Consider the following 22,051-nt stretch of genomic DNA (forward strand, 5'->3'; position numbering starts at 1 on the left):
CTCACATTCTGTCCCAGCCTTATACATGGTCTTTTACTGGTTTTCCCATAGGTTCAGTTTATTACAAAACCCTTATTTAGCCTCACAATTACACTTGGTGAGCATTTGAGCTGGGCATCCTTTTCCTTGTTCTGTGTTTTATCTCTTTTCCCACGAGGTGGTGCAATAACCACTGGCAAGCCAGCAGTCCTGGCCTGCGTAAGGCAAGCAGAAAAGTGCTGTTAGCAACATTTGTCCATCTCATGAGTACGCCTTGGAGCAGGGGGCTGCAGAAGCTCGGTTCATTTAATCTGCGAAAGAGAAGCTTAGAAGTGATTTCAGCGTGGTGTAACAGGATTTAGTAGGAAAAGGTTTGTGATAGCAGACAGCCCTTCAATCTACTAGAGAAAATCATAATGCAGTTTTAATGTATCTAGAAGCTGAAACTAAACTCAGATTAGAAGTAAGTAACTTCCTAAAGTTAAAGGGCTTCGTTTGGAAGAACTGAAATAATTAGTCACAGGACCAAACTTCCTGGGAAAAAGAGGTGTTTACCACATCCTGGTTAAATGTTAAGCCTTCATAGGAATTCCTTTAACTTCAGGAAGAAGTGGGTCTTGCTTGTGGGGAAACAAATGACAGGCAGCTCTGCCGTTCTGCTTAACGCTGTTCCTTTTAAACTCAGTCATTGTCTTAAGGACTAGGAATTGTTTCTTCTTTAGAAACTGCATCTGCAGCATACAGTAGGACCATGGCTCTCATTTTCTTGTTGCTTAGCTTCTGGAAGCCATAATATCTTTTAAATATTTCCTCGTCTTTACTTATTGTGAGTATGTGGCAGAGGAGTGGCAAAGGGAAGAGTCAATGCAGAAATAGACGACATCAAGGCAGAGACCTACAAGAAGATCAAAGATAAAAGGAGACTAAGGAAAAACAGCATGAACTGAACACTTGGGCCCTGTGTTTTGAAATAAAATAGAAACCTTAATTTTTAAAGTCTTTTTCTTCCAGAATGAGAAGACTTTCCAGACAGCTTAGAAAGAAAACCAAAACCAACCAACCAAACAAAACCTTTTTACTAGGCTTTTCAGGTGGGCAGTAAATTACAGCTGCAGGATTCGGGTAGGGGAGGAACAGTTGTTAGCCAAACTGAAATAAAATGTATTTTTAAAGGGATGTTTCTTAGCATTGCAGACCCTTGGATTTTGGTTAGTGCCTCCCACATCTGTGATCTATGAGCAGGGCTGTGAGCCTGTTGTTTCAGGACTGAATTCTCTCCTTGTAGGTACGTTTGCCTGGAAGGAAACTCTGCTCCCTGCCCTTTGGATGGGATTCATGGATACAGATGTCCCAGTGGCTTCTACTGTCCTGCTGGCACTGGGGTAGAGCTGCCCTGTGAGCCTGGCTCGTTCAGCCCTATGCCTGGGGCGAGTGTCTGCCTCCCCTGCCCAGCAGGTATGGCCTGCAGCAGTGCTGCCACCGTGGAGCCACTCAGCTGCCCCAGAGGTAAGCAGTCCACGAGTGCATCAAAACCCTTGTCATGCAATCAGAACAATCATGCACACCTCTTTCTGCCTGCCCATAGCAGTGGTTCACCCCAGGAAATGCCATATTTGCCAATAATCAGAGTAATGTCAGCATTCCCACTTGCTCCTTTCTTTTCTGAGCAGTGTTTTCATTCCCCTCTCCATGCACAGGTTACTATTGTCCAGCAGGGACTGCTGCTCCCCTACCCTGCCCCGAGGGGACACTGAACGCCTTGGAGGGGGCCCTGGCCCTCGCTGCCTGTAAGCTGTGTCCTGTGGGGAGGTACTGCAGAGGAGATGCTAACTGGGAACCTGATGGTGAGTCTGATTCATAGCAGCCCTCCCACACCAGGGGGGTCACAGATTCAGGGCTGAAGGAATCAGGGGAAGTAGAAATCATATCTCAGAGAATAGAGGTAGTAGTGGAGGGTGTTCTCATATCCTGCCTGTTCCTATCAGGCATTTCTCTGTTTCATTCTTTTAATTGAGCATTTGTTCTGGGTGTTTGGTCTCCTCCTGCATTAATTTCCTTACTGTCCCTTAGTTTTTCTCTGCTTTCCCTCTCTCCTTGTTCTTAATGTTTTTACAGGTCTCCCTTCTGTCCTAAATACCACTCCTCCCTCCCCCACCACTTTCTTGTTTGTTGTTACTGGGCCAAAATGCAAAGGTGGGACACACGAAGAGAAAAAAGGCAGAACTCTTTTCACAGGAAACAAAATCTGAGGAAGAAATTAGAGAATTTAGATAATAAAAAATACCGGTTGAGGTCAGTACAAGTAAAGAAAGGAAGTGATAGATGGCATAGGTGGTGGGGAAAAGAGGAGATGAAACAAAGGTGAACAGCGCAGAGCATCAGCAGAATGATTACACAGGACAACGACGGGCTTCAACTTCTCTCCTCTGATTTATCTGCCGACTTCTGAGGTTTTGAGGATGTGCTTCCACCCTTTTCATTGACCACAGTGCCACAGCTACTCCCTCTGTTCTCCCATGGCAGGTCTGTGTTCAGCTGGGTACTACTGTGAGGGGGGAGCCACGGATGCTGTTCCACACGGGACTCCTGGGTTCCCCCTCAGTGGGCCCTGCCCACCTGGGCACTACTGTCCAGAGGGAACTCCCTTCCCAGTTGCCTGCCCGGTCGGCACCTTGAACAACAGCACAGGTGAGCGTGACTTCACCCCCAGGTTTCTCCTGTAGTCCATAGTGGTGGGGGACTTGGTTACAGGCAGCTGTGGTGCAGGGCTGCCCCTTGGTCACTGCAGGTTATTGATACACTCAGCCAAGCCTGATAATGGCGATGTGTTATCCATACAAGTAATGCTTATGAAACTATGATTGTCCTGGAGATGCTTCCATGTCTGCTGTCACTGATCTGGAGTTCTTCTTTCTTCCTCAGGTGGTAGCTCTCCAGAGAGCTGTGTGCCGTGCTATCCTGGGTCTTTCTGTGCTAGCCTTGGTTTAAGTTCTCCAACAGGACCCTGTACTGAGGGGTTTTACTGCCCAGCAAACTTCAGCTCCTTCAGCCCCACAGCATTCCTTTGCCCTAAGGTACTGCTGAGTGATGGCTGGGCAGTGAAAGAGGTGTGCCTCAGCTCTGGGCAGGAGGCATTTGTCTTCCACTGCTGGCAGACTATCATACGTGCCTGATTGAAATGTGGATTGCATTCCCAGGGAGTGTTACCCCAGGCTTCGGTAATGCTGGGATTCACCCTTACACAGCCCCTAAGTTTGCCACCATCTCCATGCAATCCTCTTCCTTCTCTGTCATTTCCAGGGTCATTTCTGCCAGTCGGGGGCAGCCCACCCAGCACCGTGCCCTCCTGGGGAATACCAGCCAGCCAGTGGCTCTGCGTCCTGCATTCCATGCCAGAGAGGATTCTACTGCCAGGACCTGGTGGCAGGAGACCCCAGGCGCTGCCCACCTCATTCTTACTGTCCCCCAGGTACACTGAAGCTGGCACGCTGGTTATGCTGAGGACTCAAACTGTTGAATCCCCAGAGTTGTACAGGCCCCATGTGTGTTTTCCTGTAGCATAGGGGATGGGGAAGTGATGATCAACAAATCCGACAGTGCCATCTGCCTTCCTAGGCATCGTTTGTTGCTCATTGATGCTGTTCCAGAGTCATGTCAGATCACAGAGGTCTTCCCAATTACTTTTTTTTTTCTGTGTTCTCCCTTTCAGGCACGCGGTTTCCTCAGACCTGTCCTGAAGGCACCTTTACTCCTCCAAACATGACTGGCCTCTGGAATGAGAAGGAATGCCTGCCTTGCTTACCTGGCCACTACTGCAGGTAGTGACTGTTCATCTCAACCTGGTGTTTTTTCACTTAGTCTTAAGCACTTAGGCATCCTTGTTTTGTGCTGATAAGTCAATGCTAAGTTCTTCCCAGCTTCTCTATCTTCTCTCTCTCAAAGAATTAAGTATAAGCCCAGACGCAGCTTTTGGGTACAGAGGTGTTGGATCTGTGAATTTGGAGAGAGATCTGGAAGCAGTCTGGCATTGCCATGATGTAATAAAGGTAAAGGAGCATCTGAAAGAGAGATGTGGGTAGTGTTTGTGAAAACAAGAAAATAATCCGGAAAGTCATCCACAACTTCATGTAAAACAATTTGCCCACGTTTGTGGAACTTGAACTCAAAAGTGCTTGGCTCACTTCAGTCACCTACATGTTTTTTTAAGCGGAAAAAATGGATCTATTTTTTCCCTCTTATCAGGGTAACAACTTCTCTATTTACGTACCAAGTCATTATCAGCAGGTCTTACATAAATTCATCCTGTTCTCTCTGCCTCCAGGCATGGGCAGCTGGAGGGCAAGTGTGCTGCTGGCTACTTCTGCCTTGCTGGGAGCTCGCAGTCTGCTCCACAGGGCCCTGGCTTTTCCTGGCGCTTTCTGTCTGGATGCCGCTGGGGCCAGGTGTGTGCTGGGCTGTGTCCTGCAGGTAAGGGAGACTCTCAGAAGTGTATAAATTGTAGAATAGTGAGTTTTTTCTATTTCTAACTGGGGAGCATCTATTACCTTGCATGATACTTGCTTAGAAGTTGTCATTGCTCATCAGCGTCCTCTGCTTTTACGTCGTTTGAACAAAGAGTTGTTCCTGGCCAAATACACCACCTTGAATTTGTGGTGCTAAGCTGCCAGTCCAGAAGAGTCTGAAGGCTGTTGGATTGTCTCTGTATAGGCACAGAATCCTAACAGTTGTGTGAGAGTCATCCTACAACAACAGGAGACTCTTGCTGAATCCTTTTTTTGCCATTGGAGGGCTTCTGTATTTCACCTTCATCTCTTTCCCATCTATTTCTGTAGGTTTCTATTGCCTGGAGGGCTCTGAGGTGCCCATACCATGTCCTTCCAATACTATCAGAGATGTTCCAGGGGCTGGGCGGATAGAAGACTGCCTGCCCTGTCCACCCGGCCGCTGGTGCAAAGCAGGTTGGGACTTGGGGGAATGATGAGGGGGAGGGAATGAGAGTTGCTTTTCATGTATCCCTGAATCTGGTCAGGCTAGCTTTGGTATCAGCTACTGTGCTGTGGGACAGTCCTTGCAGTGGGACACAGTCTCTACTGATGAGTTCTGGAGTCTGTGGAGAGAAGAGTCATGCAACACTGTTGGTATGATATGCTGTTCTGTCATGTTCATATCATACAAGGATGGAAATGTAGGAGAGAGCATGACCAAAGCCAGTCTGCAAATATCTGTGTGTGCCATCTGCCAGAAGAGGGGCTTAGATTGTGGAGGCGGATCACACACATGCACGTGGTAGTTTCAGAAGGATTCAGGGAGGATACAGAAGAAAGGTGTTCCGATTACAGTGAAAGGATGGCTCCTTAAAGCTTGGTTTTCTGTTTGTTAGGGGACTCAGAGGCTTATCCATGTCCCTCAGGACACTATTGCCTTGGAGGTAACGTCAGTGACCAAAGCAGTCTCCTGGCACCTCAAAAATGCCCTCCACACACTTACCGCAAACACCCCGGAGCTCAGAGTGTGGCAGATTGCCAGCCGTGTCCTCCGGGCTATCACTGCCCTTTATCAGGTAAGTGCCAGATGAAACCCCACCCTCTCCCACCACTGGAGCTGATTACAAAACTCCCCAAGACGAAATAGGGAAGGGGAGAGGTACTTCATGTTCACAGTGAGCTTAGAGCTCTTCTCTAAAACACCTCCCAGCCATTCAGCCTCCTTTTCTTCATTCTTTTCTCTTCTCAACAGGTCTGACCAGGTTTGAGGATTATCCATGTCCCCTGGGATACTGGTGCCCTGGTAAAGGGGACGCTTTCCTTTGTCCACCGGGTACTTCCAGGAGCCAGCCTGGTGCAAAATCACTGGAAGAGTGCGAGCCCTGCTCACCTGGATACTATTGCCCAGACCCAGCGCACACAGGGCTACCTAACAGCCAAGGAGTACCTTGTAAACCTGGCTTTGAATGCCCAGCAGGTGATGTAACCATGCATGTTGGTTTTCTTTATTTCCAGCTCTTTCTGAGTCCAGATAGGTGAACAGTGCACAGCGGGCATAAGTAATCCAGGGCTAGATACTCAGGTGTGTTAGCATCTCATGCTAAATGACTAATTGGTTTCCAAAGGATCTATGTCCTTTTGTAAGCAATTGAAACAGTAGAGTTTTTATGGACAGTAACACTTAATAAAGCTCCATTGCTCACTGTCTTACCAGCACATGCCCTCCTGTTCTGGGAATGTCACATAAATCAGTCACTGGTTCCCCTTTTTCCCCAGGTTCAGTGAATCCAAAGCCTTGCAGACCTGGCTCATACTGTGGTGCTCACACAGCCGTGCCTTCCATGTGCCCTGCTGGATATTACTGTCCTGAAGGCTCATCAACATACAATAGCCCTGAGCAGCTGTAAGTACTTCATGTGTTTGGTGGAGCCAGCTTTAAGTTTTTTTTTTTAAACTCTGAATATTGTGAAATCTGCCTGTGATAAAACCTGAGTTTACAGCTTCAGCCACAGTTTTTGTGCATTATGCAAAAACAAAGGTATCTTCATAATCACAGTTAGGGATTTGGTGACTGGTAGGACTGAATAGGATGATTTATGATTTGTACGAGTTAGCCCAAACCAGAGGAGAATAATTTTTAATTTTGCACTGGTGATTGAGTCCAGAAATCAGAACATTTTCAGAGACTTTTCTCCTCTCGTCCTGCCTTGTTTTGCTTTCCAGGTGTGTGTTTCCCTACTACTGCCCCCCAGGCAGTGCCCATCCACTGCCTTGTGAAGGAGGATTCATGGCCCTCAGCTTGCCTGGTCCAAGGGATTCATTTGAGAAATTCTGCAGAATCTGTGACGCAGGCAGCTATCGTAACGTCTCTGCCAGCGCTGCCCCCTGTCAGCCCTGCCCAGCAGGCTTCATCTGCCCACAAGGTAAATGGGGCTGCTAAGAAGTAGTACAAGTAGCTTGAATTGTAAGTAGAAAGCTCTAAGTTTTGTATGGGCAAAGCTCTTGATCCTCTACAGTTTTACATCCCTGGTGTGGGTGGAGGGGATGATCTTTTTCCTCCAATTTTGTGACTCATAAGCAGTGTCTGTATCTGAGATAACCCCACTGCTTTCTCTAGGCAGTGAAAGTTACCACGAGAAGTCTTGTCCCAGTGGCTACTACTGCCCTCCCCTGGCATCTGCCCCCCTTCCCTGTCCCCCAGGGACCCATGGGAGCAACAACTTTGCAAAGCAAATAGAGGATTGTCAGGCCTGTCCTGCTGGCACCTTCAACCACCTTCCTGCTCAGGCTGCCTGTTTTCCCTGCGGCAGCTCTTCTTCGTCACAGCCTGGTGAGTTGCTGTTCGTGAGTGAAACTTTCCCTGCAGCTGAGAGAAAATCTAATAAGAAAATCGCCCAGAAAAGTGATCCCTCCATGTGGTTTCCCCATGGACTTCAAGACATGGGTTCCTCATGATGCTGTGTGTGCTAACAATGCCCAGCTACTCTTCCTGTCCCACCTGGAAGAAGGAGGATTGACTTTTTAAAGCTTTCTTTTGTCTCTTATCTTCTATTAGCCAAGGGGTTTTGATCTCATCTCCTTCAAAGGAAGGAATAGATGAGCAGCCCTACTAATTTGTGCTCTGTCATTGCTTTGAAAGCAGTGGAGTACTTTTGCCTTTGCAGAGCTTGCAGTAAGTGTAGTTGTGGTTTTGAGCCAAAATTGGGCACTATGGCCACGTCTAACTGGGACCGTAATAAAGCAGGAAAAGACTGAAAAAGCATAGGGGAGGAAGCTATGTACAATAGAGAATGCATATCCTTTACTCCATGTGTTGTGCAGTATTCTTCCAGCATTTCAAGCCAAGAGGTTTTGGAAGTCTTGAGGCACAGATAAACTGCAGACAGGAGCTCAGCAGCCTTGGCTGAGTCCTTATCCTGTCTGGTAGCTTAACCTACACATTAACAGGGCTTGGTAAAACGCCATTGCTTCAATTCCCAGCTGGGCCTTTCTGCATTTCTTGTTAAATGGACACTGCAGCAAATGGTGCAATGATTGTGCTGGAGGAGCAAAGGACAGGTTGGCTCCTGCAGGCTTTCCTGTTGGCTTAGCTCTGCCATGCTAGAGGGACAGCAAACTCCAGGTGCGACTAAAACACCTGATTTAGCCAGAGTATTCAGCACAGGAACTGCTCCTTTACTGTGGGCACAGTTTTTGCAAATTATCTTCCTTACCCTGACTTCCACTTTACATCCAACCCTTTGCTAAGGTGCTACCAGCTGTACCTGCCATGGGCTGAACCGGGCTTTCCAGCAGTCAGATGCCTCCTGTATCTGCCAGGCAGGTTACGTGTACTACGATGAGCGAGGCAAGGAAAACCCTGACAGCAACAGCGATCAAGACTGCCTACCTCAGGTAAAACCTGGCTTCAAAACAGTTATTGCATGACACATGGGAGAGGGAGAGTAGCTTGATGCTTTCGGTGCTGGTTTTGAGTCTGTGGATGTGTGTGATCTGAGTTCAGTTCACTGAGCTGCTGCAGACGCAAGCAAGCACTTCAGCTGTTTTGTTCACTACCTTTGGCCCTTCTTTGTGGGTTAATGGCGTTTGTCTTCTTTCACAGAATCTCGCAAGGTTAAATTCATTGAGGGCTGGAGGCAAAAGATACTTGGGTGCTAGGAAAACAGGGAGCAGCTAAGCATCTCAGGTGCCAGATGCAGGAATTTAAGCCTCTGTCTTTTCACTATGGAAATATTCATTAGGGCTGGTTGAAGACTTTGGATGGAAAGTGAAATTGTTTTGATCTTTCTTCATGCTTTTCAAGTTGTCATTTAGCAACCCTTGTTGGATTGACATTATGTTGAACACCAGTGATGAGTGGAAGGTTTTAGCGATGCTGCTTCTCTGTTGAAACACTAGAGCTTGTCAGGTTTCACAGGTCGGATGTCTTGTTTTTCTAGGTGGACGAGCTCTGTGCTCCTGGAGAGGTTCGTCTGGCATCTACGCGCCAGTGCGTTTTTCCCGAGCGATATGACTGCTCTCCATCCTGTGGGCCTGCAGGTGGAGAGATTAATGCAGAGCTGGGCATGTAAGTCTCAGCCTCTCATTGAGAAACACTTCATGATTAGTTCTGGCTGGCTAAGTTACTGAGCCCATGAGGTAATTCCAGGGTAGGACCTGTGGAGGCGTTTTTGAGAAACTTCCCATTGTTGGAGTTCCTTTGTGTGGAGATGCTGGCCTTCAGTCCTCGTTCATTGGCCTCACTCCTCTTCGTGTGTATTTAAAATTACCTAGTGATTTCTATGTAATTGGGTGGAAACAACAGAGTGACCACCAACTGATGATGTAAGAGTGGATAAAGCTCACATTTTCTAAGGGAGAGCTCTTCCACATATCTCAGATTAAGCCCACCTCAAGTGGATGATGATTTTATTAGAGTTACAACAGAATCAAAACCAGTTCTTATCCCCCCCTTCTAATGCTGATTGAAACTAGTTCTTGTCATATGCTGCTTTTTTTCTCTTCATGAATGAACTCCTGTATTGCAGAATCTCCTCCTGACATGCGTAGCACAGAGATTTGGTGTGTTACAATTATACTCTGTGGCTTTCAACCATTTCATCAAGGCAGAACGCTGGGGAGGGATACATGACCCTCTGCTCCAGGCTGCAACTAATCCCTGGTAGAGAGGGGGCTATCGCATTTTGGCCTATCATCTGTGGTCCTTGTGCTAAGGAATAAATATTGAATAACAGGCACAGTACTGGTTGAGATGGACTGCGGGTTTACTTTATCCTGTTTTCCATGACTATAGAGTAGGTCCGCTCATTGTGTAGATTGTAAGATACCAGGGCTAGCCTGACCCTCGGTATTTTGTAGCTGTTTGCTCGTGGATCATAAGTAGTCAGGACCTTTTTTCTGCTGTGCAGATGTCACTGCAAGCAGTATGTCTCAGTGGAGGAGCTCTGTGACCAGTTGTGTTTGCTGAAAGCCCCACGGATCTCCTTGAGATTTGGCATCAAGAGAGAACTGCTTCTGAGGATGAATGAAGGAGAAGTCAGGGTAAGTGTGGATCGTGTGAGAGCCTGGAGAGAGCCCTTAGAGATGACAGTTACATGAAGAGGCCCCTGGGGGCTGATGTTACTGAAAGGTATGAAGCTGTGAGCAGACAGAAGGGAGGCTCCTGATGTCTCATGGCCCAGAATACTGATCAGGCAGGATGGTGCCTTCTTGAGAAATGGCAGTTCAAGAATTGTGGCGAAAAACCTCCTTAGAGCAGTCTGCACAGCTGAATATAAGGTGTGATCACAACCAGGGGCTGAGCCCAGGGCTGATCCTGTCAGTGATCAGTGTTCCCCTTTGCTTTTAACAGGAGGTGGCAAATGTTCTGGGCCCAGACAACCATGTGCAGAAGAGCCAGCGGGTGCATTTGGTTCTGTTTAGCCCTGGTGGAGTGCTAGGTTTTATTGTCTCCAGCACAGATGTTTTGGATGCATTTCTCACAGGTAAGGTTTGAGAGCTCCACAGGGTGAACTGAGATCCCAGCCAGGCTCAGCTGTCAATTTACTTTCAAGTCTGCACAGCAAGAGGACAGCAAGTTGGCACAGAGAGGGTATTTATTGTCAAATTAAGATTTTAGGTTGATTTTGGCCTTCCAAAATTGCAAAAAGTAAACTTCCTTTGGTGGCAAATCTGTTAGTATGTGTGCGGGCTCTCAATTCCAGTGTAATCCTGGTGCCTGGTAGTGTCATTTAGAGTAGAATTTGGGCTTGTGTGCTCAAACCATCCACAGATACAAAAGAGTTCTGCATTGCCAAGGGCTGGGTGTTATCACATGCTGCTTGTTTTCCAGAGTTGATGCTTTTTTTTTTTTTTTTCTGTTGCTTGTGGCAGGCAATTTTTCATCAGATCAGGTGCTGCAGAAAGGTTATAAAGAGCAGAGGGCTTTCTTCAAAGATACCCATGCTTTGCCCCTCGTCCCTAACCCACTGGTATGTCTGGAAGCAGGAGACACAATCCTTTTCCAGCTTAGGATCGATTTTCACAGTGAGTATTGCTTTGGTCTGTGTGCTCTTTGTGGATATATCAGCGTTCAGAGCAGTGACTGTACTTGTGGTAGTGCTGCATGTACGAGCACATCCCTTCACCTCCCAGACTGTCTTGCCTTCAAGGGATTCCTCATCGTTAGTCTAGGCTCTGCCAGTGACTCATCTGGTGTTTTTACATTTTGACTGGATTTCTGTAGGCTACAGATAATGTATTTCCTCTGTTAGAAGAGTGTGTTTGCTGGGTAGAAAAACTGCTGGGCAGTTCAAAGGAGCTGATGCTGTATGGCCCTGTAAAACAAACGCAGTCACGAAGCACTTTGTGAGACCACCAGCAGCTCTCCTAACTGAAGTGGGTCAAAGTTGCTGACGTTGTGCTGAACTGTTCCCAGATCGCACATCCAGCCATTACCCAGTTTATCAGAAGCAGCATCTTTACAACAGCAACCCCAGCTGGGATTTTGGACCCTTCCGAAGGCTAGACCACCTCGTCCAGGAGACTCGCCTCAACATCTCCTGGTAATATCTGGTGTGACTAATTGTGCATGTGTTAGGCACAGGATTTGAGAGTGAGTCTTTCACATAATTGCTAGGTCCTTGGCAGCGAACAGCATGTGCAAATACAGAAATCTGGCGTGTTCATGTCCGTGTACTTAACTGTCATCACTGCTGCAGGCTAAAGGACACTTAGATCAACCTGTGCCTTCCTTCTTTCTCCCTTTTAGGTTTGCCCATGTTTTCCTGGAATCTGGGACATATGTTTTCAGGGATAGGACCATTCAGGAACACTTCTTGATTGTGACTGTGAATGAAGCAAATGTGGGCTGCGGCCCCAGAAATGTGTCCTTCCAGCCCTCTTCTCTGTTCCAACTGGCCAGACATGGGGTTCTGAAGCACCAGGAGCTGAACTTAGCTCCTAACTGGGCTGCTATCACAGGTATAGCCAAAATGCTGGGGGATTTTGAACTCTGATGCTTTGACATAACCTTCATTGTACCTGCTTGGGTGTGTTTAAACCAGCACTTCTTAAGAACTGCCATCAATCCATGGGCTTTGTCATTTTTAATCCATTTCCCCTGTCAGTTTTTCCTTCCCGAAGTTCACGGCTCTGTAGCCAAGAACCTGCTTGTGGAGGAGCAGAAGGGAGAGAGCGGGAAGGAGCAGTTATGTTTCTACCCACACCCTGCTTGAAGAATTCAAGTAATTGAGGGCTTTGTTTCCCTTGGCATGAAAGCAGAAAGTGTCAGTATGTTTCCATGATAAACTAAACTGAAATTAAACGCATCATTTAAGAGTTCACTAAAGGGTAACCAGAAGGGCAGTTAAGGTCTTTTCCCAAAGCCCTACCTCTCTGTAAGTGTTCTGCCTGTACCAGGCTCTTGTCCTTCAGAGAGAGGACAGAAAAATGATGGAAATGAAAGCAGGAGTCTTGGTTCTCTTAACTACCTGCAGGGAAAACATTTTCTCTCCTTGCCTGTGTGTACCAGATCAGGGAGGGGAGGAGCAGAAGCCTATGTAATGAAGATGAAACTTGCTAAATGTTGGTTTCTGTGGGAAGGAGAGCATTTAGTGAAGTGTAAAGGGAGACAGTGCTGTTGACACAAACTGCTTCCCGTGTTTCTCACTTCTTGCCATCCCTTGTGGCTTCCCCAGCGGTGCTCTTTGTTCTGGGCTTCTTAACTGTGGTGCTGACAACCCTGGCTATTGTGCTGCAGCCCACTGTGCCCATCCTTAACCCCCTGAAGAGCTGGAAGCCACGGTGGAGGAGCCTGGGTGAGCCACACATCTCCCCAGAGTACGTCCTTCTTAAAGACAGGTAAGCTGCCTTTGAGTGGTAGATAAGCAGCAGCTCACGCCTCAATAGTACCAAATCATGTCCTGCTGCACTTCTGACTCCTTCAGTCCCCAGGGCTGGACTCCTGGCCAGCAGCACAATAGCCTGAGTTTCTGGCTGCATGGGAAGTTTCTTGGTGTTCCCCAGCAGTGTTTCAGCTCTCTTCCAGCACAGTGCATGACAGCTCTACCGTGCCCTCTGCACAGAGTACTGTTCTAAGAACTGCCTGACCTAGGCTTCCTCTGTTTGTCTTGAACCTAGAGAAAAAAAATGTTCTTCTGCTTGAACTGAAGTAGTGATAGGGCAGTGTCTGATTTGACCAGGGTGAATGTGTATGGCAGACACAGAGATGCCCTTCACCAGCTTCTGTCCTTGCCTCTAGCCTGCAGTACTATCAGACGCTTGGCCCTCGTGGTTCTGGAGAAGATGCTGGCTTTGGAGAGAAAGGAGCTGCACATAAGGAAGGTGAAGTGATGTGCCAACCCCAGCTGTTTTCCCATTGCCTTCTTACCACTTGCTCCCCATTCTGTGTCTTCTGTTAGCCTGGTATGATAATTTTGATACCTGCTCACCTAGAAATATGTTCACACATGGTCACAGGCACTTTTACTGCTGTGTAGTAAGATATGTAGATGTTTACACACACGTCTTTTTATTTTAGGTTCACTTAATCTCTTCAGCTGGGGACTGTAACCTCCCATCATTGGAATGAATTAGTGTTTTGTTTGTTTTTTTTTTTTTTTTCCATTAATGTGTTTTGTTTTTGCCCTCCTAGAAGATGCGAGGGCAAGTGGCTAGCTCTGAAAAATAATTTGGACCAACAGTGGGTTCAAATGATTAGTGAAGAAAAAAAAGATCTTTAACAATAATTCCCTGGACTATTCTGTTGTTTATTCTATTCTCTGAATGCATGTGATTCGTGGGCCTAAAAAGGCCTTCGATGACCTCATCTTGGCAATTTCAGGATGTTCACAGCTCGTCTGGAGCCCAGTAGATGGCACTATCTAGTGGTGCTGAGAACAGTTCATGGAGAAACTACCACTCACAGCTACAAATCTGGTAGAGAAGTAGCACCCTGACAGTTTACTGGACAAGTTAGAAGTTGATAGTAACGCTCCGTCATCCTCCCCCTTACTAGGGAATGAGACCTTTCCTTACATGTCTTGCCTATTCATGGTATTTACTCTCAGTACACAAAACACTGTTGCCTCCTATGGATAGTGAGTGCCCCTTGGGGGGAAATAGAATAGATTTGTGGCCAGTGGTCAGGCTTGAGACTTACCTCGTTTTTCAGAAGAGCGTTTTGCAGTGAGAGATCTGGAGGATTTCAGTGTTCGCACCCTGTATGATAAGCTGGAGGATCAGAATTTGCACCTGGCATCTCAGCTAGCAAAACACAGGATGGATGTGCTGGTGTTTTACAACGGAGTCAGGCAGCAGATTCAAGGTCTCACGGTCAGTGTGAAGAAACAATTGAGGGAAGGGGAGTCTTGGAACTGTGAAACTTGTGAGATGGATGGTTCCCCTGAAGTGGGGAATGATAGGTCTTACTCCCCACTGTACCCTATTCTGATTTTATTGTACGCTATTTTTTTTATTGTACCCTAGCATAAAATAGCTTGTGCTAATCTCTGTTTTGATATGAGAGCAAGAAAGTGAAATGAATGGATTGTGAGGCTTGCAAAGTAAAATGCTATTTTGTTGTAAACAGAACATGGTGCAAGCACTGGACTCTGAAGGCCGGAAAATCTTTGCCAGGCAAAGGATTTGCGGGCATAAACCTGCAGAGAGCAGCTGGGCAGCAGTGGGTGTTGAACCATGTGATGAGCACTGTAGCAGCAACTTCCGAGCAGTAGGGCACGCAGGTGAGAGAAAGGGCAGAGCAAGAAAGAAGCGGAGCGAGAAGGAAGAAACAGTGGAATGGTTTAAAAAAAAAAAAAAAAAAAAGGCATGTCTCATACGGATGAGGCTATGTCTTCCAGTGTTGTTGTAATTCTTGAAGAGTTGACAGCCTGTTGACAGAATACAGGTCTGTCAGCTTAGGCACGGGTGAGCACAGTTACAGCACCTCCCAGAAGTCCAAGCCTAATGAGTATGGCAGTGTCTGGTCGTCTTTTTAGGAGGCATCTTGAAGCCATCTGGGGATGTTTCAGAGAAAGGTGCTTGCTCTTGCTTTTGTTCTGGTGATGACAACTTGACAGATGGTTCTGTAGAAGTCCAATTTAATTGCTTATTGGGTTCCATTAGGTGCGCCGTGGCAAGAGGTAACAGAGTTAATGAAAGCTCTGGAAATCCTTCTTGGGAGAGCTCAGCACAAGAATATCTCTGTGAAACAAGAGATGGAGCATCAGGCCCAAGGACAGGATGCACCGGCAGTTGTACCCTCACTGGGCAGCCTGGCCAGTGAAAGTAAAGCAGAAGTAGGGGAAGGGCAGGTGAGTTGTAGGTGTCTATTGCAGGGCCATCTCTCACCTTTCTGCAGTTTTTTTCCAGCTGCCCACTTCTTTAACTCTTGGGTCTTCTTTTATCCCACAGGATCATGAGCTGCTTCAGCAATATGAGCTTTTCTGTAGAAAAGGTACTCTTTTCAGCTTCCCTGGACATGACGAACACAGTGAGTATGCCATGGTTACTCAACAAAGGTCACAATAGAAGGCTGACTCAGTGAAGCCTAGGTTAAGAGAGGATCTGTATTTTGCTAACAGAACAAATGTATAATCACCTTTCCCCGTTGATGCTATTTTTACTCACACATAATTCTTTTCATTGAGGTGGATAACTGGAAAATTCTCCAGTTTAGTAAAGCTACTTCTGCCCCCTGTTCCTTAAAAAGAGGGAACCCAAGAATCTTTCATCCCCACAGAGCCCTTTATACCTCTAGATTAAGCAACCACCTGGAGGGAAGAGATTGAGTGTCACTATACTAATTAAGTATGAGGAGGTCAGGAAAATTCTACACCATCGGTTCTGTGACCCTCACAGCTTCCAGACAGGCATTCTCTCTGCTGAATGAAGTATTCCTTTGCGGCAGCATGTTTATTGCAGTCATCCAGCCATGAAGAGCTTCTTTTAGCTTCAGGTGTTAAAAGTGTCCTCCCGTTTTTAGATCCTCAGCTGGCTTACCTGACTGAGCTGGAGGTGGAAGGCCTGATAGCAGCTTCCCCCCTTGCCAAGACCCTGTGTGAGATCAAGAAAGCTTTGGTGAAGCTGCAACAACCTTCAGACCGTTGTAATCCAGGTAACAAAGCTTAGTCTGTATTGCAGTGTCTGCTTCCCTATAGGGGATAGAATATAAGGTTATAAGACTGGCTGGAAAGAAGTCCCTCATCCTTGCTGTCTTGGTAAAGCATTTGCACGCAAAAAATGTCTGCTGCTGAGCTGCTGGACATTAGAAGGAAGTCACCAGAAGACTGATAAGCCAAACAAAGTGCTTGAATAATTCACATGTGTAGACTGAAAAAGCCAGCTTGCTTGGCATGTGGCATCAGGGAGTTCTAAATCCTTCTGTAAGCAGAATTAGAGGAAGTTCCAAGCAGCAGGCCAGGTTTCCTCTGCCAGCCTTTTCAAAGAACTCCCAAGTAGTTACTGGCATGTTTAGGGGGCTGGGCTACCAGTGCACTCTCAGACAGTGTTGTGATGGAAAAGAAACTGTGGCTTTGGAGTCTTGCACAGGTCATGGCACAGGGCTGCTGCACAGTGAGCAGACAGCAGTGAAGACGTGAATAAGAGGTGTGGCAGACGGCTGCCATGTGCAAGAGGACAAGATGGATCATTCAGCTGGCTTAATATGTACCTCAACAGCTGTTTTCCTGCTTTTCAGAGAAATGTTTAAGTGACAGCTCCCCAGAAGATACGAGGAGTGCCCTCATCCCCACAGACCTGGCCAGTTTGTCACCTCACCAGTTTGTGGTGTACTGCTTTGGCTGTGCAGTGGTGCGCCTGTTAATTGGAGCCTGCTCATGCCCTGCTTTTGTACTCACACTGGCTCACTCAGTTCCTGCCCAAAGTCTAGGCCAAGAGCTTCTCCCAAGCCCTGGGGACTGCTACTACGATGCCACCACGAAGTACCTCTACGTACGTGCAGCAAGGCTGGAAGATGCAGGGGAATTTACTGCTCTTCTGCTGAACGCTGTGGCGTGGATCACAGCAGGTACAGGTGTGAAGAGGAGTGTGTAGCCTGTGCTAGAGGCAGTGTCTGGTCTTCACGTTGGTTCTGCATGTGGGAAATGACACCTTGTGTTGAGATACGTAGGTAAATAGGGGGGGGGGGGTCCTGTTCCCAAAAGCAGGCAGGATTTTATGAAACCTAGGAGCATCAGTTTGGTTTTGTTTTTTTTGTGTGTGTCAGAAAATGTCTGTGTCATGGATAAAGGATATACTTGTACACGTTAAGTGTGCAAGAACAGGAAGAAGAATTGCCTCTGATGTTCTGACTTAAAACAGTCTTGATGTCAACAGATATGTCCTGTTCCTTTTCCTTTGCTTTAGGTTGTCCCTCAACTGGTATTGGTCATTCCCGCTTTCTGATGGAGCTCAACAGAGCTATCATGGCTCTTGCCAATGCTTTTTTCCAGCATTCATGGGGGATAGCAGAGAAGGTAAATGTGGTGATTTCCTCTAATGGCAGCAACTATCTAACCTGCAAACCTGAAAGCCAGGAGGCAGAAGCAGTATTAAATGATTTGATTTTTTAGGAACTGTTTTTTTTTTTTTTTTTTTTTTTTTTCTGGCTGAGCCTCATCTCTGGAATTGTGATGTTCTGTGCAATATTTGGGTGTTTGATTTTTTGTCTCCAACTTCAGCATTCTTCAGGAGGTTGCTTAGCTGTTCATTTTGACCCTCAGAAAGTGCTCAAAGAACTTGTCAGCATCAGAGTATCACCGCTCCCAGGTGTCAAGGAAAAAGCCCCAGAAGAGAGGTAAAACTCATCAACAGGTTGCTGCCAGAGAAATAGAAGCATTCATACTATGTATAATGATTTACTTTGTCTTTCTAGACAGTGGATATGTTACTCTTCTGTTTTGGGTGGCAACATGTTGTTTCTATCAAAGTTTGTGCTTCCCAACATCCTGTTTTTTAATGTTCATGATCTGGAGTCCTGAATCAGCTTTGCTGTATTGGTACTGATTCAGGATTCCATTATGAAGATCAATTTCATCATCTGGCTTTTAAGCTCTAGGAAAGTCATTGACCAATGCCTCTGTTTCCTTTTTTGCAAACCTGTTCCTACGTTTTTTAACCAAGGAATGGGTTAAACAGTGAAACAGACATCAGGATTTCTGAATTGGTGTCTTTGTTGTGAATATGAGCAAGACAGAAAGAGAATGGTGTAACAACTTACTTTGGGAACTAAAGTCTTTTATCACAGATAGAAAAGGTAGCTATTCTAATGAAAAGTCAGCTTTAAATCTCTCATTTAATAGCAGAAGTAATATGCTACCAGAGAGAGAAAAATATTTGATGGAAATGTTTTCATTTGTTCTAATACAAATTGCTTCATATTCTGCTGCAAAACTATTACTGCAGCTGATGCTTTTCTCCTTCCAAATGGATTCAATTCTGGTCAGTTACCTGCAGTCATTTGTTTCAAATATTCTTCAGGCATATAACTGAAGCAGAGAAATCCCTTTTGCTAATCATAGAATCATTAAATGGTTTGGGTTGGAAGGGATCTTTAAAGACCTAGTCCAACTCCCCTGCCAGGAATAGGAATGCCTCATACTAGATGAGGTTTCACAAAGCCCTGTGCAACCTGATCTTGAATGCTTCTTATTTGGGCAACCTGTTCCAGTGCCTAATCAGCCTTGTGGTAAAAAATGTCTTCTAATATCAAATCTGAATCTAGCCTCTTTCAATTTGGAACCATTACCCCTTGTCCTATCCTTACAGAATGTGGCAAAAAGCCTTTCACTGTCTAATCTACCAGACTTACTTGGAGATATAGGATGAGATTGTTCACAGTGCTATCCTGTATGTTTGCCTGCCTGTCTTTCTTCCTTCATTCATTCTTTCCATTCTTCTGAAAAGAAATAGATAAAATATGGGCTGTACTTCTGTGATTCCTTCTGGAAATTCCTGTCATGTTTATTTCCCAATTAGGGTGTCTAATCTGGAAAAGTACCAGGCCCTTAAACTGCAAGTGGAGACCCAGGACAGGATGGAAAATTCCCAGAAAAGTGACTACAACTGGATGTTAGATTCCTCTCCTGTTAAGGTCAGTCATTCGTTTTACTAGTTTTTCTCTGACAGTCATCCATCAACATCTCTAGAACTTCCCCTGATATTTTGAGTGTGCAGGGGAAAAAAAATGAAAAATTCCTTAGTGTTTAGTAAGTTAAGAATTTCTGTTTTCTCTTTTAACTCTCACTCTATGCACAACGATGATAGTCATCAAAGATCTCAAATTATGTGTATTGATTTAATACAGAGTCTTTAATACAGAGAGTCAGTTCAGAGAGTCTTAATTCCAGAAAAGTATGAAGTCCTTATGCTCTAGAAATTAAGTATGAACACCTAAACTTTTTAGTAATTTTTTGACAATCTTGTTCAACCTCAGTCTGACAGACACATTAAATTGATTGGCCAATGCCTGCAAAACAACAGCATCACTCCTGCATTTCTCTCTTGCTACAACTCCTGCTAAGAATTTGCGTTCAGTGAGACATCTTCTTTACTCGCAGTTATGACATGACCTGTATCCTCTGAATTGGCATGCCTGTCCCCAAGACTGACTGCTTCCTGCTAAAAGATGCTGCCATTGTAGAATGTGTGTTCGTTGTTTTCCATGAAGGTATTTTGTGTTCTCTAGCTGAAGGTTGCAAAACTGGAAGAGAGGCTGGATGAGCTAAATGAGGAGTTTTTTGACCTGACAGTACGGGCCTTGAGCATGCAGGAAGATGGGGAGTCGTTGGAGGAGGAACTGAGAATGCAGGAAGAGGCATTTACGGTATGAATCAGCTTTTGCTATTTAGTCTTTGACCAGCCATAGAGCAGTGGCCACAGCAGCTCATCTTTACATAGGTACATGCCCTTGTGATTCAGCTTCATTGCATTGCAGAGGTGAAGGAAGGTGAAAAAGGCACACCAGCAAACACGTGCTTGTGCCAATCAGTTGCATTCCAATCTGAAGCTCCAGTATCTTTATTTCAGAGTATTAGACAACGGAAGAGATTCTTTTTTTTCGCTTAAACATAAAGATTGTCTTTTCATGTAATCGGTTCTGTCAGGCAATGTCCCCTTACTTAAAGTTTTTTTGCAAGATAAGTAGTATAACTCACATACTCCATGTTCTTACGGTGTAAGTATCAAGGTGAGCTCAGTCCACAGCTGTGGTTTCAAGCTAATGAGTGAGAAGCAACAGCTTGAATTAAATGCTGTGCTTCATCAACAGAACCTGGGAATCAGGCTTCCTTTGTTCTCTTCTCATCTCCATGCGTGATACTGGATAAGTCCTGTAAATTCCTTGTTCGTTAGTCTTTCCATTTATTTCTCAAAAGCCACTATGTAAGCCACAGTGATAAGCAGATTCCTTGAGTCGTACGAAGAGTGACACAGCCTATCCTTAAGCTATGTAGTGGAAAGCAGAAGTGCTGAGAATTCAAACACTATGTAGAATAACATGATATTGAATGAAATTACGGTTTTTAAGAGAAAGCTGTGGAGAACAGCCATTCAGATGCAAGTCCTTTTATTTTTCTTGTGTCTTTTGGTCTCCCAGCAGGTACTTTCAAAACCACAGGGGTTTTGTTTCTTACGAGCTCGTTTGTTAGAGCTTTTTGGTTCATCACAAAAGATTCAGGTGAAACCATTATAATACAGCCAAGTTCTGTGATCTTAGGGAGCAGTTTACCTGCAAGAGAATAAGAACCCTCTTCCTTTTCATGTATACCTGTTTCTAGCAGTAAATAAAGAATTAAAATAAGCTGGATGTCTTCTGCACTGAGTATTTACCTCCAGCTGTTGCTGAATTTTTAGAGTGTGATGCCTAGAGCTTGAAATTATTACTGGTGTGGCTTTGATGTAATAAGGCGTGGGTTGTTTGCCGTATTTTGAAATTCAGATACAGTGAGCTCTGTAAAGGTCAGAATGTGCAATGAGTGTGCCCTATGCAGCTCGCTACATGCTCTTGAGTCACTGTGTCAGCGTATAGTGCTGGCAGTAGATCCTGTCCCAGACCTGTCCACTGGGCCAGGTGGCCTCAGTGGTGCCTTAGCCATCCCTTGATGCTGTCCACTGATTCTACACTCTGCTTTTGTTTTGATTTTCTGTAACAGACTGCAAGCAACAAACGAGTGTGGGGAGCTCAGCAATATTCAGAGCTGTTGGATTCTTGGGCCACAAAGAGGGATGAAGCCCTGCTGCTGGAAATAAGGAAGAACTGCATTGCTCGGAGGATTGAAGAGATGGAAGCAGAACTATTTTATCTTCAGCAAAGTAAAATAGGCACCAGCTCATTTCCTTGAGGAACCTGGCTCATAAATCAATAGCTAAAGGCAGATTATGGGAACATGTTTGAATCTGTGGACAGAGTGCTTTATCTGAAGTATCTTGACAGATACATACGTAGTTGGAGTTGCACTTGGTCAAATATGTCACGAATAATCCATATTCTGTTTGCTTTAATTGGTTGAAGTACATTCACGCTTACCCTCAGTCATCAATAATTTTCTGGGCTTGAGAGGAAAGCTGAAGTTCTTAACATTGTTTACTAATTTCAGAGTTTTCATTGCTAAATCAGTAAAGCAGAAAAGATGTGAGGCTGTGGGTCACCCCGTCTTACCAGTGTATTCTGTACTGCCTTTTTGATCTCTGATATCAAGGATAGTTGTGAGGATCTTTTAGGTACAGTTCAGAGCAATACTTCAAAGCCTTGCCCAGCATTTCTATGCTGCCTATGCATGTTTTCAATAGAATCATATTGATCTCAATAAGGTCTGCTGGCAGAGACCTTGAAGGCCTTTAGAGGTGTGATGTTTGGGCAAAGAGTATGCTTAAATCATTCCCTGTAGTAGAGAGTGCAGTAAGCTGGGTATCTGCTGGTGTCCAGTGCTCTGGGAGCTTAATCTTTAAATAAAGTATATATTTCCTACCATTTCTACTCTTAATCTGTCTTTATGATGCCAGGAGACCCTGACTGCAGAATCGGCTTTGTTTCTGAGGAGTGAGATTGGACTCAGCACACCTGCTGTTTCTTTCTGCACAGTATTCCTTAGCTCCAGGTGAAGCAGCAT

At 45.5% G+C, this 22,051-nt stretch overlaps 1 protein-coding gene across 1 annotated transcript; it reads left to right on the forward strand.

Annotated features, from left to right (window-relative positions):
• Window positions 1–15,754: 15,754 nt before the first annotated feature.
• LOC309886788 (uncharacterized protein) lies at window positions 15,755–21,652 on the forward strand (the record flags this gene model as incomplete). The annotated part of the gene is made up of 8 exons (XM_082778016.1): window positions 15,755–15,785; window positions 15,928–16,059; window positions 16,642–16,971; window positions 17,310–17,419; window positions 17,624–17,739; window positions 18,921–19,035; window positions 19,630–19,767; window positions 21,095–21,652. 8 exons carry the CDS (start codon window positions 15,755–15,757, stop codon window positions 21,281–21,283), a joined length of 1,161 nt encoding a protein of 386 aa, XP_082634142.1. The 3' UTR covers window positions 21,284–21,652.
• Between the last annotated feature and the right edge of the window lie 399 nt (window positions 21,653–22,051).

This window comes from Aythya marila, assembly GCF_965140915.1.
Source record: "Aythya marila genome assembly, chromosome: 23".
NCBI lineage: Eukaryota > Metazoa > Chordata > Aves > Anseriformes > Anatidae > Aythya > Aythya marila.